Source organism: Rhinopithecus bieti, unplaced genomic scaffold (assembly GCF_001698545.2).
Source record: "Rhinopithecus bieti isolate Rb0 unplaced genomic scaffold, ASM169854v2 scaffold_12138, whole genome shotgun sequence".
NCBI lineage: Eukaryota > Metazoa > Chordata > Mammalia > Primates > Cercopithecidae > Rhinopithecus > Rhinopithecus bieti.
This window is the reverse complement of record NW_016807121.1, coordinates 113,606-128,027: the sequence shown is the minus strand read 5'-3', so window position 1 is coordinate 128,027 and position 14,422 is coordinate 113,606. Positions and strand designations below refer to the sequence as shown.

The 14,422-nt window shown below is 44.4% G+C and overlaps 1 protein-coding gene across 13 annotated transcripts in view; it reads left to right on the top strand.

Moving 5' to 3' along the window:
• The window catches only part of MYLK3 (myosin light chain kinase 3), a 94,625-nt gene that overhangs the window by 76,140 nt on the left and 4,063 nt on the right, over positions 1-14,422 (top strand). For 12 of the 13 annotated variants that reach the window (XM_017880274.1, XM_017880279.1, XM_017880283.1 and 9 more), the window contains 4 exons: positions 3,739-3,809; positions 9,737-9,865; positions 11,730-11,882; positions 13,139-13,271. In XM_017880274.1, coding sequence (XP_017735763.1) covers positions 3,739-3,809; positions 9,737-9,865; positions 11,730-11,882; positions 13,139-13,271 — 486 coding nt within the window. The remainder of the gene's footprint in view (positions 1-3,738; positions 3,810-9,736; positions 9,866-11,729; positions 11,883-13,138; positions 13,272-14,422) is intronic. The other variant, XM_017880272.1, reaches the window with a different exon arrangement.

The following is a 14,422-nucleotide window of genomic DNA, read 5'->3' as shown; positions in this document are numbered from 1 at the left end:
AAAAAAAAAAAAAAAAAAAAAAAAAAAAAAAAAAATTCTGATGGCAACTTAAGGTATGAATTGAGATACACTGTAGATGTAAAATACACACTGGATTTCAAATGGATTTCAAAGACAATATGAAAAAGAATGGACACAATCACATCAATATTTTTATACTGATAACCTATTGACATGATAAAATTTTGGATATATCCAGTTAAATAAAATATATTATTAGTCTGTAATCCCAGCACTTTAGGGGGCCAAGACAGGAGGATTTCTTGAAGCCAGGAGTTTGAGACTAGCCTGGGCAGCATAGTGAGACCCTGTCTTTAAAAAACAAAATTATTTTTAATTAGCCATGTCTGTAGTCCTAGTTACTTGGGAGGCTGAGGCAGGAGGATTGCTTAAGCCCAGAAGTTGGAGGCTATAGTGAGGTATGATTGTGCCACTGCACTCCAGCCTGGGCGATAGAGCAGGACCCTGTTTCAAAGGGGGGAAAAAGACACTAGAAAAAGAACAGCAAGTTCTTTGAGTCTGATTGACTCAAAGCCATCAGAATGAGGGAAATAAAAATTGGAGCATAAAAAACAGAAAAAAATAGAGAAAATCATTAAAACCAAAGTTAGTTCTTTAGAAAGATCAATAAATTGGCAAATATTTAGCTATACTAACCAAGAGAAAGAGAAGATGCAAGTGACTAAAATCAGGAATAAAAGAGGGGACATTACTACTGGTCTTACAGAAATAAAAAAGGATTATAAAGAAATATGATAAAAAATTGTATGCCAATAAGTCAGAACACCTAGATGAAATGGACAAATTTCTAGGAAGACACCAACTAGCGAAACTGGCTCAAGAAGAAATAGAAAATCTGAATAGACCTATAGCAATTAGAGATTGAATTAGTAATCAAAACTATCCACAAAGCAAAGCCCAGGCCCATATGGCTTCACTGGTGAATTGTACCAAATGTTTGATTGTTTGTTTGTTTTGAGGCCAAAGCAGGTGGATCACCTGAGGTCTGGAGTTTGAGACCAGCCTGACCAACATGGAGAAGCCCCGTCTCTACTAAAAATACAAAATTATCTGGGTGTCGTGGCACATGCCTGTAATCCCAGCTACTTGGGAGGCTGAGGCAGGAGAATCACTTGAACCCGGGAGGCAGAGGTTGCAGTGAGCAGAGATCAAGGCACTGCATTCCAGCCTGGGTGACAAGAGTGAAACCCCATCTCAAAAAAAAAAAAAAAAAAAGCATTAGCTGGATATGGGAAAATTGGAACCCTCATACATTGCTGGTGGGTTGTAAAATGTGCATTCACTTTTTAAAAAGTTTGGCAATTCCTAAAAATGCTAAACATAGAATTAACATATAACCCAGCAATTTTACTCCTAGGTATACCCCTAAGAGAATTAAAACATAAGTTGACACAAAAACTTGTAGACAAATGTTTTTAGCAGCATTATTTATAATAGCCAGAAGTGTAAACAACCCAAATGTTCATTAACTTTATTAGTTAATGGATAAACAAAATATGGTCTAATCCATACAATGGAATATTATTTAGCCATGAAAAGGAATGAAGTGCTGATACCTGCTACACAACATGGATAAACCTTGAAAACATTCTGGTAAGTGAAATAAATCAGACACAAAAGGCCATATGTTTTATGATTCTGTTTATATGAAATGTCCAGAATAGGCAAATCCACAGAGAAAGAGGACATTAATGATTGCCATGGCATGGGAAGTGAGGGGAGAATGGACAGGGACTGATGATGGGTATGGGTTTTTTTTTTTTTTTTTGAGGTGATGAAAATGTTCCAAAGTTAGATAGTGATATCATTGCACAACTCTGTGAATATACTAAAAATCAATGAATTGCACACTTTAAAATGGTGAGTTCTGGATGGGCGAGGTGGTTCACACTTGTAATCCCAGTGCTTTGGAAGGCTGAGGCAGGCTGATCACCTGAGGTCAGGAGTTTGAGACCAGCCTGGCCAACATGGTGAAACCTGTCTCAACTAAAAATACAAACAAATTAGCTGGGCGTGGTGGCCCACGCCTGTAATCCTAGCTACTTGGGAGGCTGAAGCAGGAGAATAACTTGAACCCGGGAGGCGGAGATTGCAGTGAGCTGAGATTGTGTCACTGCACTCCAGCCTGGGCAACGAGTGAAACGCTATCCCCACCCCCACCCCAAAAAAGGTGAGTTTTATGGAAAAAATCAGTATTATTTGTATTACTTAAAATGTTATAAAATTTAAGTTCACTTGTTTCTTTTGACCCTTTTAAATGTGCATACTAGAAAACTTTAAATTACTATATATGTGGCTCGTGTTGTATTTTTATCAGATACTGTTATTCTAGATCTTATATAGAAGACATAGAGATTTTTAAACACCACTCTCTCACACCTTTCTGAAGGAATTGTACAACCCCATTGTAACATAAATAACAATGAAAGCTTCTGTTGAGAGAAGCAGTAGCTGACATTTGCTTTGGAAGCTGTAAAGTGTTTCATGCATGTCATGTCATTTTATCCTCACACCCTCCTGAGGGGCAGACAGGAAGAGGTTATTACTCCCATTTTACATATGGAGACATTGAGTCTTCAGGAATGGGGAGGGACTCATTTAGGGCTACAGAACCAGGTAATGAGCCCCTAGACCTCAGGCACTGGACCCTGGGTCTGCTAAGTCCTATCTATCATAAGCCCTACATCTTCATTCAGCTTTTCTTCCCAAACCCCCAACACACATACCCCCAAATTTGTCATGCATGAGCAGAGAGCATGCTTCCAGACTCCCTCAGGGCCTCAGAGCTGATCCAAATGCTGTAAGAGGAGAGGCGTGCCAAGGCTGCCACCCTCATGCCATGGGCCACAGCTGTCACTGCAGAGTGGCAGGTGGACATTCAGCAGCTCTGCTCTCCTTAACCAACCAGTGATGCTTTGGTCTCACCCCAGAGATTCTGATGTAATTGGTCAGGGTTGAGACCTGGGCACTGGGATTTTTTCTTTTCTTTTCTTTTCTTTTTTTAAATTCTCTTAGCATTCCAGTATAACATTGGGATTCTAAAAGCTCCCCTGATGATTCCAATATACAGCCACCCCCAAACCAGTAGTTCCATACAAGCAGTTCATGGGCCAATTATACCTCACAGAGGTATTCTGTTGGGCTCTGAGACATGAGTTTAGGTTTCATTTAGTTGTTAACATTTAAAAGCATGGAATTTTCACATAAAAACCTGAATTCCTAGCTGGGCATGGTGGCTCATGCCTGTATGCTCAGCACTTTGGGAGGCTGAGGCTGGAGGATCACTTGAGCCCAGGAATTCGAGACAAATCTGGGCAACATGGTGAGACCCCATCTCTGTTTTTTTAATTAAAAACAAAACTGACCAAAACAACAACAGCAACAACAACAAAAAAACACCCCTGAATTCTCGGCTTCTCTTGAGGACTGAGAAACTCTGGCATTGTGCCTACACTCCTACTTGGTGACCAGTGTCTGGGACTGGGTAGTGTTGTCCCTTTACGCAGGCTGGGAGCCTCCAGTTCCCCACAGTCCACGCCAATCCTTATTGTCTCGCCAGTCCCTTCATGTATTTCCATTATCTATCCAGCCCTTGCAGGGCTGCCCTGAGCCATTTATGTCCCTTGAAGGCTGGAAAACAGAGGCCTATAGACAAGTGTGGCAGCTGCAGACCTCCTCAGCTATTGCTTGGGCTAAGCAGACTTCTTTCTTTCCCAGCCGGAGAACATATTGTGTGTCAATCAGACAGGACATCAAATTAAGATCATCGACTTCGGGCTGGCCAGAAGGTAAGGGGGTTTTACTTAGATAGCTTAACAAAATTCCTTGGGACTCTTTGTGGCTCTCTGGGTATGGTTACTCCTGACCCAGCTAATGCTTGAGTTTTGGAACTGATGCAAGAAAGCTCTTGTGCACAGAGGCTGGTGGCCTTTGACTTGCAGACAGGCCTTGTTGCTCTTGCATGGGCTGGCTTTGTGTTGTGGGCTCTGCTTCTTCCTAAAAGGCTATGGAATTAACTGAACTTCACTCCACCTATCTGAGAAGAGGAGAGTGATGGTGAAGGGGGCTGTTGATCGAGGTGCTGGGCTGCTCAGTTCTGTGGGTTCCCCAGGCCTCCTGGGGCCAGGAGGTGCTGGACTATGCGATGCATCTGCCACCATCCCTGCCCTCCAGGAAATGACCAGGTTAAATACGAAAAGCGAGCATGTGACAGTGTTGGGTGGCGCCATGGGTAGGTGTTTCTGTAACCTCTCAGGACTGGTTTAGATCTTGGTGAAATGGTGATATAATACATTACCTGCTGGCATGGGAGTGGTTATGAGCGTTAAATGAGAAAATACATAGACAGTGTGGACCCATCCTATCCGGGAGGTTAGGTTCTCAAGTTTCAGGGCCAAGTAAACGTTGTAGGCCCAGCACAGTGGCTAACGCCTATAATCCCAACACTTTTGGGAGGCCAAGGAGGGAGGATCTCTTGACCCCAGGAATTCAAGACCAGCCTGGGCAACATAGCAAGACCTCATCTCTACAAAAAATACAAAAATTAGCCCAGCATGGTGGTGAGCACCTGTAGTCTCAGCAACTTGGGAGGCTGAGGTGGGAGGATCACTTGAGCCTGCAGTGAGCCAAAATCACACCATTACACTCCAGTCTGAGCAGTAGAGCTAGACCCTGTCTAAAAATAAATAAATAATAAAGTAAACATTGTATATTTTTTATTATTATCATTATTTTGAGACTGAGTCTCATGCTGTCACCCAGGCTGGAGTGCAGTGGCACAATCTCGGCTCACTGCAACCTCCGTCTCCTGGATTCAAGCAATTCTCCTGCCTCAACCTTCCAAGTAGCTGGGATTACAGGTGCCCACCACCATGCCCAGCTAATTTTTGTATTTTTAGTAGAGATGGGGTTTCACCACGTTGGCCAGGATGGTCTCGATCTCTTGACGTCATGATCCGCCTGCCTGACCTCCCAAAGTGCTGGGATTACAGGCATGAGCCACCATGGCAGGCCGAATCACATATCTTCTAGGTAGGTCTTTCAGCTGCAGCTGAATTTTCAACTCTTCTGGAAGCTCCTTCTCTTTCCTAATGGCTGGCTGTTTTCTTCTTCTTCTTCTTTCTTCTTTCTTTTCTTCTCCTTCTCCTTCTTCTTCCTTCTTCTTCCTTCTTCCTTCTTCTTCTTCCTCCTCCTCCCTCCTCCTTCTTCTTCTTCTCCTTCTCCTTCTCCTCCTCCTCCTCCTCCTTCTCTTCTCTTCTTCTTCTTCTTCTTCTTCTTCTTCTTCTTCTTCTTCTTCTTCTTCTTCTTCTTCTTCTTCTTCTTCTTCTTCCTTCTTCTTCTTTTCTTTCTTTTCTTCCTTCTTTTCTTCCTTCTTCCTCTTCTTCCTCTTCTTCCTCTCCTCTTCCTCTCTTCTTCCTCTCTTCTCCCTCTCCTTCCTCTCCTTCCTCTCCTTCTTCTTCTCCTCCTTCTCCTTCTCCTTCTTCTTCTTCTTCTGACAGAGTCTCTCTCTGTCACCCAGGCTGGAGTGCAGTGGTGCAACCTTGGCTCACTGCAACCTCTGCCTCCTGGGTTCAAACAGTTTTCCTGCCTTAGCCTCCCAAGTAGCTGGAACTACAGGTGCCCGCCGCCATGCCTGGCTAATTTTTGTATTTTTAGTAGAAACAGGGTTTCACCATGTTGGCCAGGCTAGTCTTGAACTCCTGACTTCAAGTGATCTGCCCACCTCAGCCTCCCAAAGTGCTGGGATTACAGGCATGAGCCACCACGCCGTGCCCTCCACCACATCCACGAGTGGAAGGAAACACAGCATAGCCCCTGGATGCAGAGCCGCGTGCCTGAGCTCAGCTCTGCCTTCCAGCACCTGCCTCCCAAGCAGCATCCACACCCTCAGTGCTGGTTTTCCTGGTCACTCCTCCACTGGTTGAAGTGTAAATGTTACCCATTTGCAGTGTGAGCATGCATTTTCAGTGCCCCATGTGCTGCTAGTGTAAACGCAGGAGGAAGTTCACATCATCCCACAAGGCCTTCAGGGTCTCTATCACACAGTGTATTGCAGTTCATAAACAGAAAAAAATCACATGCAATCTACCATGTTAGCAAATTGCTTAGTATTTTCCCTGATAATATGCTATAAAATTCAGATGCCTCCCACATGCTTGCATGTCGTATACACTAGGGCAGTGTTTCTCAACCTATTTCATTATCGTTACCTGCCCTGTAGTGAGCCCTTTTTGACTTTATTTCCCCAATCGCCTAGTCCCCCTATGCCATGAAATTTAATACCACTGATGTACTGCGTATCTGTTTATGTGCTGTGGCCCTTTGGAGAGCCACAAACCATTGTAATAGGTAAGACTGTTTTGTTCCCCAAGAACCAATGTTTGTCCCTCACGGGGCAATATTGTCTTCACTGAGAATGCACACGCTGGTGTATGCAGTACACTCTCAAATACCTGATGGTCCGCTGCCAAATGAGCATTTGCAGGGACACACTGTGAACACCGAGAAAGAAGCAACCATTGGACGCCCCTGGAGTCAGGGAAGGCTTTTCTGAGCAGTTGGCAGGGACTGGTGGACAGGATTTGCTGTCTGCAGGCAATGCTGCTATGCTGGCAAATGCTTCAGCACCAGCCCTAGGGGAGTGGGGAGTGAGAGGGGATGGGTTTGATTTGTAATCTTTGCCAGTGTTTGCTAATTACAAGCTACCAAGATGATATCACTGAAGGTGGAGCTGGAAGGAGAGGCACTCAGGACTCCCGTGCACCTGAGAGCCAGCTCTAGCGTAGCACTATCTGGAGGGGAGGTGGGGGGCCCTGTGAGTTGTGGGCTGAGAACAGGGTGCACGCTGTATGTGCAGGCCAGTCGGGGGAAAATACAGTCGAAGATGAGAGCACTAATGGGGAATCCTGAATGCGAGGCTCACACATCTGAACATTATCCTATAGGCCAGGGTCTTACCTGGTGGGGAGGTGAAAAGGGCTGTAGGTCAATTTACCAAAACTTAGTCAAACCAAAAACCTCCATGCTGAGTGGCTGTTTGGGGAAAAGCTCTCAAATTGTATTTCCTCTGCTCTCACACCACAGCAAACAACACTGAAGACTTCTGTGATCAAAAGCGGGCAGGTGGGTTCCCCACCAGTGAGCAGCAGATGCCAGCTGGGTGTCCTGCAGTTCAGTTCCGACATCCCCTACTGGGAGATAGCGTCAGATCCCACAGGTTAAGGGCTCAGTCCTCAAGGATACCCCCTCTTCCCCCAGTCACTGGTCACAAGTGCAGGCCTCTGGAGCTTCTGATGGAATGTCTTCATGTTGAGGTTCCCACGACCCTCTCTTTGGGTTTAATTTGCTGGAGTGGCTCAAAGAACTCAAGGAAACACTTACTTACATTTACCTGTTTATATTACAAAGAATACAGGTGAAGAGGGACATAGGGTGAGGTATGGGGAAAGGGGCATGGAGCTTCCATGCCTTCCCTGAGTGTCCCCCTCTCCAGGAATCTCCCCGTTTTCAGCCATTGGGAAGTTCTCCAACCCTGTCCTCTTGGGGTTTTATGGAGGCATCATTACATAGGCATGATTGACAATGGCACAGAAAGGTGATTGGACAAAAAGCCCATGATCTAAACCCAGCAAAGCCTGTCTTTTTCTTAGCCTCTCTGTGTTGCATTCCTTCCTTTAGGGTAGGGGGCAGGACCCTCTCTAGAATGAAGGTCTTTTGATCCACAGTCAGATTAGAGTCCTGCCTTGGGCAGGTGAAAGAAGGACTGGAGAAGAACACAGAGAGAGAGATTCTCTCCTGAGGCCTAAAGTGTCCCAACATTATAACAAGGACTATGCAAGTTAGAAGCCAGGGGAAAAAAAAAAAATATATATATATATATATATATGTGTGTGTGTGTGTGTGTGTGCGCGCGCTATATATCTCTCTCATAACATGTATCTATCTATCTATCTATCTATCTATCTATCTATCTATCTATCCGTCCATCTAGTCTCCCGGCCCAGTCCCTCAACCCCCGCCACCTTGCTGCTCTTTCACTGGATGGGCTCAGCTGTGTTGGCGCTGAGTCATTGTCTGCCTGGCTCTCAGCAAATTTGGAGGAGAGGAGATTGCTCTCTGAAAGCTGATTTAAAGGAAGCAGGGTATACTGGCAGAATATTCATTTTATTTATTTTATTATTGTTATTCTCAATTGCCTCATCTATAAAATGGGGATGATAATCCTACCTATTTCATAGGGGTCTTGGAAGGAGGGGAAGAGATGCTACACATGTATAAAACTTTTAGCATAGTACCTGGCAAATAAAAAGTGCTCATGAAATTTTAGCTAGAGACTCTTTTTCTTCAAGAGTGATTCTAAAACACACTATTTGCCCCCCTTTCCCACTCAGCCATTGATTCTCTTCCTAGCCTTAAACTTCATGTCCAGAACTTTTTCTAAGTTTTATTTTTGGAATTGTGGTTTAAAAAATACATAACATAAAAGTTATCACCTAGTGTCCATCAGTGGATAAAGAAACTGGGGTGTATATATGCAAATGAATACTGTTCTGCTTCAAAAGAGAAAGGAATCCTGTCATTTGCAGCAACATGGATGACTCTGTAGGGCATTATGTTAGGTGAAATAAACCAGGCTCAGAAAGACAAGTACCACGTGATCTCACTTAGGTGTGGAATCTGAAAAAGACAAACTCTTACAGGCAGAGAGTTGGATGGTGGTTACCGAAGGCAGGGCAGGTGGCACTGGGGAGATGTCGGCCAAAGGATACAATATTTCACTTAGAAAGGAGGAATAAATTCAAGAGAGCCATTGTACAACATGGTGATTATAGTTAATAACTATATGTATTGTATACTTGAGAATTGCCAAGAGAATAGACTTTAAGTGTTCTCACCATAAAAAGTAAGTATGTGAGGTAATACATATGTTAATTAGCTTGATTTAGCCATCCCACAATGTACACATGTATCAAAGCATCATATATACTGGTTGCGTGTAGTGGCTCACGCATGTAATCCAGCACTTTGGGAGGCCAAGACAGGCGGAGTTTTTGAGCTCAGGAGTTTGAGACCAGCCCGGGCAACATGGTGAAACCTCATCTCTACAAAAAATACAAAAATTAGTCAGATGTGGTGGTGTGTGCCTGTAGCCCCAGATACTCAGGAGGCTGAGAGGAGAGAATTGCCTGAGCCTGGGAGGTGGAGGTTGCAGTGAGCCGAGATCTTATCACTGCACTCCAGCGTGGGTGACCCAGCGTGAGTGAAACCCTGTCTCAAAAAAAAAAAAAAAAAAAGCATCATATATGCCATAAATATGTACAATCAGTACATTCATATTTTGTGCAACCAATCTACAGAACTTTTCATCTTGCAAAACTGAGATTCTATACCCGTTAAATAATAACTTTCCATTTTCTGCCTGCCCCTAACCCCTTCCTTATTTCTGTTTCTATCAATTTGACTACTGAAAGAAGCAAACGCCTGGAGGAGGAAGACTGTAGTTTTCTGATTCTATCACTGACTTAGAAAAGCCTGAAGTCTGGGGCCTGGGATCTGTGTATTCCCCAGTAATTCACAAGTGTAGTGTGGGTGTGGGGTCCAGGCCATATGGCTGATGGGAAGTGGGGAATGTCTGCATCCCACCAGAAATGAGCCCCAGCATCCACATCTCCCAGGCCTCACCCCATGGTTCTTTGTACCCTCCCCTCTTCCCCAGGTACAAGCCTCGAGAGAAGCTGAAGGTGAACTTCGGCACGCCTGAGTTCCTGGCCCCAGAAGTCGTCAACTATGAGTTTGTCTCATTCCCCACGGACATGTGGAGTGTGGGAGTCATCACCTACATGCTGTGAGTGCTTAGTAGCCTGGCTCTGAAGTGGGGATGGGGTTCATTTGTCTTCCTTTGGGTAGTCTTAGAAGCAAAATTTTGAGCACAAGTAGTCTATTTGGGAAGTATCCCCAGGAAACCCCAATAGAGGAATAGGGTAGTGAGACGGGGAAGGAAAGGAGCCAGGGAAGGGTATGTTATCAAGTCAGTTACCATATTTATAAGGCGGTCGTATTTCCAAGTTATTGTAGTAGGTTAATACTGAAAAAATTGAGATGTGCTGATATTATTCCCTGGAACAAAGGTCTAAAGGTCTGTTTCTTGGTGAGGAAGGCCTACTTGGGCTTCAGCAGCTGTATCAAAGTTATGGGTTGAGCTGGGCACGGTGGCTCATGCCTGTAATCGCAGCACTTTGGGAGGCCAAGATGGGAGGATTGCTTGAGCCAAAGAGTTCAAGACCAGCCTGGGCAACACAGAGAGACCCTGTCTCTACTAAAACCAAAAAAATTAGCTGGTCATGGTGGTGTGTGCCTGTCGTCCCAGTTACTAGGGAGACTGAGGTGGGAGGATTGCTTGAGCCTGGGAGGTTGAGGCTGCAGTGAGCCATGATCATGCCATTGCATTCCAGCCTGGGTGACAGAGCAAGACCGTGTCTCGAAAAAAAAAAAAAGTTATCGCTTGAGCCATTGAATTTTTTGGTACTGAGACATAAAAGTAATAACTGAAAAATACAAAGGTATTCATGACTCAGGAGTAAGGCCCAATTGTGGGCAACTAGAGTTTCATTCTGCTGGGGAACTCCAGAATCCATCATGGAATACCCCCTGAGAGTTATTTCATCTGGGGGAGGGAGTTGGGGTATTTATACACTAACTCTTATCAGTTATTCCATGTGGACTAATGGAGATGGGGTGGAATTGATTTCCTGATACTTCTGGGTGGGTAAAGCAAACTTCGGCTGGAGAGAAAGCCCTCCAGCAAAGACATGCATGTGCTTTGGTACAAATGGAGCTGGATCATGCCTATAATCCCAGCACTTTGGGAGGCTGTGGCAGGAGGACTGGTTGAGCCCAGGAGTTCGAGGCTGCGGTGAGCTATGATTGCACCACAGAACTCCAGCCTGGGTGACAGAATGAGGCCCTGTTTAAAGATAAAACAAAATAAAAACCCAAATGAGGCTGGAGTGCACTGAAGGGGTAAGGGGGTGGGGGGCAGGGCAGGATACCCTTTATGGCATCATTGAACCCATGCTCCCTGTTTTCTTCTCTGTCTGGCTGTGGACTTCCCGTGGCTGCTTTCTCAGAGGCAAAGTCATGTTTTGCTTCTGATCTTCTGATTATTGTGTAACTGCTATGCACTGTCCCTGCACTCGGATGTGTGAGCTGCACCAGGCTGGGGAAGTTCAGATCCCTGAGGCTGGCCGTCAGGGTATCCTGCTTCTTCTGCCCTCCCTCTAGCGGCAGCCTAATAAAGCCCATTTTCCTTTGGCTTGGGGCCTGGGTAGCATCTAAAGAAGCCTGACTGTCTCAAGGACACGGAAGGCTATTTCTATTTCTAAAATTAAATCAATGTATACTTGATAACTGGGCATATGAAGTTGGGCCCTGATTTTACTCTTTATTTCAGGAATGATGTGGAAAGAGGTGAGCACAAGAGGGGACTTATTCCAAAAATTCTTCTTGCCTCCAAATTTTAAATCCTTCTGTGTCCTCCCTTTAATGAACACGCTGGACTCCATCCTGTGGAGAAGTAGTGGGGGTGCTTTTCTTTTGAACCCTCTTGGTTCTGGCTAGGTCCACTTGAACTCTGTAAGCTTCTCTATTCTGCCAATGCATGTTGGCAAATGTGGCCCCTACCTACTGATGGTCCTTTCTCTCTTCTATAGACTCAGTGGCTTGTCCCCATTTCTAGGGGAAACAGATGCAGAGACCATGAATTTCATTGTAAACTGTAGCTGGGATTTTGATGCTGACACCTTTGAAGGGCTCTCGGAGGAGGCCAAGGACTTTGTTTCCCAGTTGCTGGTCAAAGAGAAGAGGTACCTTTCATTGCTTGTCACTCACGGGGACCCCAGGTCTGGGAGCTGGGCAGGACTGCTGACTGTGAAGGTCTTTCTTCCTGTGGACAAATTCTGTTCAAGATTTCTTAGTTTGCTACTTCTTTGGAAAAATAAAGGGAACAGAGAAAGGGACAAAGGAAATCAATGAAACAAACAAGTAGGGGCATAAAATACAGTTTTAGAAAGAAGCATATGTAGATCTGTCCTATCTGCAAGTTATCACTTGTCATAGGCTAAGGTTGAAAAAAATCTGAGCTATGCAGATGTTATTTCCAGAAGAAAGATCTGAATACCTTGTTTCTTGGTGAAGAAGATCTATTTAGGCTTCAGCATCTGTATCAAAGTCATGGGTCAAGCCATGTGAGTTTTTTGATACTCAGAATAAGGTAATAACTGGACATAACCAAAGGTATTAACAACCCAAGGCTAAGGCCCAAGAGTCTGGGCTCTGCGACAGCTGGTGTTTCCCTGACTTTTACAGTTTTGTTTCTTTCTGACTGTGAAAAGTTATGTGAGAGGAAAAAAGAAATCTAAGTCAGATGAACAAGTTGCCTTCATACTCTGGAAGGAGAAATGAGCTTCCTTCAAATTTCCTGTTCTTTTGCTTCTTTAAGAGCAATTCCAGGTATAGCTAGCCTTCCTACTGCCCTGCTTCAACTTCTTTTTTCTTTTTGAGACGGAGTCTTGCTCTGTCGCCCAGGCTGGAGTGCAGTGGCTGGATCTCAGCTCACTGCAAGCTCCGCCTCCCGGGTTTACGCCATTCTCCTGCCTCAGCCTCCTGAATAGCTGGGACTACAGGTGCCCGCCATCTCGCCCGGCTAGTTTTTTGTATTTTTTAGTAGAGACGGGGTTTCACCGTGTTAGCCAGGATGGTCTCGATCTCCTGACCTCGTGATCCGCCCATCTCGGCCTCCCAAAGTGCTGGGATTACAGGCTTGAGCCACCGCGCCCGGCCCCTGCTTCAACTTCTTAGCCCCCTCTGGGAAGTGGTTCCTCCCAGAATCACTGGAATATGTTCCCGCTATGGAGGTCAGAGAACATTTTGCTGACAACCTTCTGGCACTTTGAAGGAAGGGAATTTTAGACACAAGGAGTTCCCTTTTTGGTACATGGCATGAATCTGCCTAAATGATTAATCTGTTCCACTGACTCAGGCTTCCTACCCAACTGAACAGATTTTTGGATGAGAAAAGGCAACTCCAACTAAAAGTCTTAACTGATGTTTGATTTCACAGCTGCAGAATGAGTGCTACACAGTGCCTGAAACATGAGTGGCTGAATAATTTGCCTGCCAAAGCTTCAAGATCCAAAGCTCGTCTCAAATCCCAACTACTGCTGCAGAAATACATAGCTCAAAGAAAATGGAAGGTATTTGGTTTTTCTCTTAGTAAAGGTGAAATTTGTCATTCTAATCTGTCCTTTGAAAAAACTGCAGCTACGTTTTCTTTTCTTTTCTTTTTTTCTTCTTTTTGGGTTTGTTTTTATAGACAGGGTCTTGCTCTGTTGCCCAGGCTAGAGTATAGTGGCATGATCATGGCTCACTGTAACCTTAAATTCCTGGGTTCAAGCAATCCTCTCACCTCAGCCTCCTAAGTAGCTGGGACTACAGGCATGTACCACCATGCCTTGCTAACTTTTCTATTTTTTGCACAGACGGGGTCTTTTAAGTTGCCCAGGATGGTCTTGAACTCCTGGCCTCAAGCAATCCTCCTGCCTCAGCCTCCCAAAGTGCTGGCACTACAGGCATGAGCCACTGCACCCAGCCTGTAGCCAAATTTTTACTTACATTTTGATTCTAACAGAAAGATTATTTAGTGGGAAAAATCTCTCTCATGTCAAAAGCTGCTAACTTGATTTAAAAATGTCACAGAGCAAAAATAACTGGCATAAAACTTACATTTGGTTGTGCTTATATGGATACTTGAAGTGACAGAATGAAGCTTAAGCGTATGTTCTCAGTGGCAATCACAGTGAAGCTCCTGAACTAACTTCTTAGAGCTTGAGGCCTGATTCGTCCACATTTTAGAAATGGGAGATAAGAAAGTCCTGTTAAACTTTTAAAACTTTATAATTTTGTTTACAACAGAATTCTTTAGTACCATGGACATAAAACCTATCTTAAAAGAATTGTGGAAAAGGCCTTTGACAAAATTCAACAGCCTTTCATGCTAAAAACTCTCAATAAATTCGGTATTGATGGAACGTATCTCAAAATAATAAGAGCTATTTATGACAAACCCACAGCCAATATCATACTGAATGGGCAAAAACTGGAAGCATTCCCTTTGAAAACTGGCACAAGACAGGGATGCCTTCTCTCACCACTCCTATTCAACATAGTGTTGGAAGTTCTGGCTAGGGCAATCAGGCAAGAGAAAGAAATAAAGAGTATTCAGTTAGGAAAAGAAGAAGTCAAATTGTCCCTGTTTGCAGATGACATGATTGTATATTTAGAAAACCCCATTGTCTCAGCCCAAAATCTCCTTAAGCTGATAAGCAACTTCAGCAAAGTCTGGATA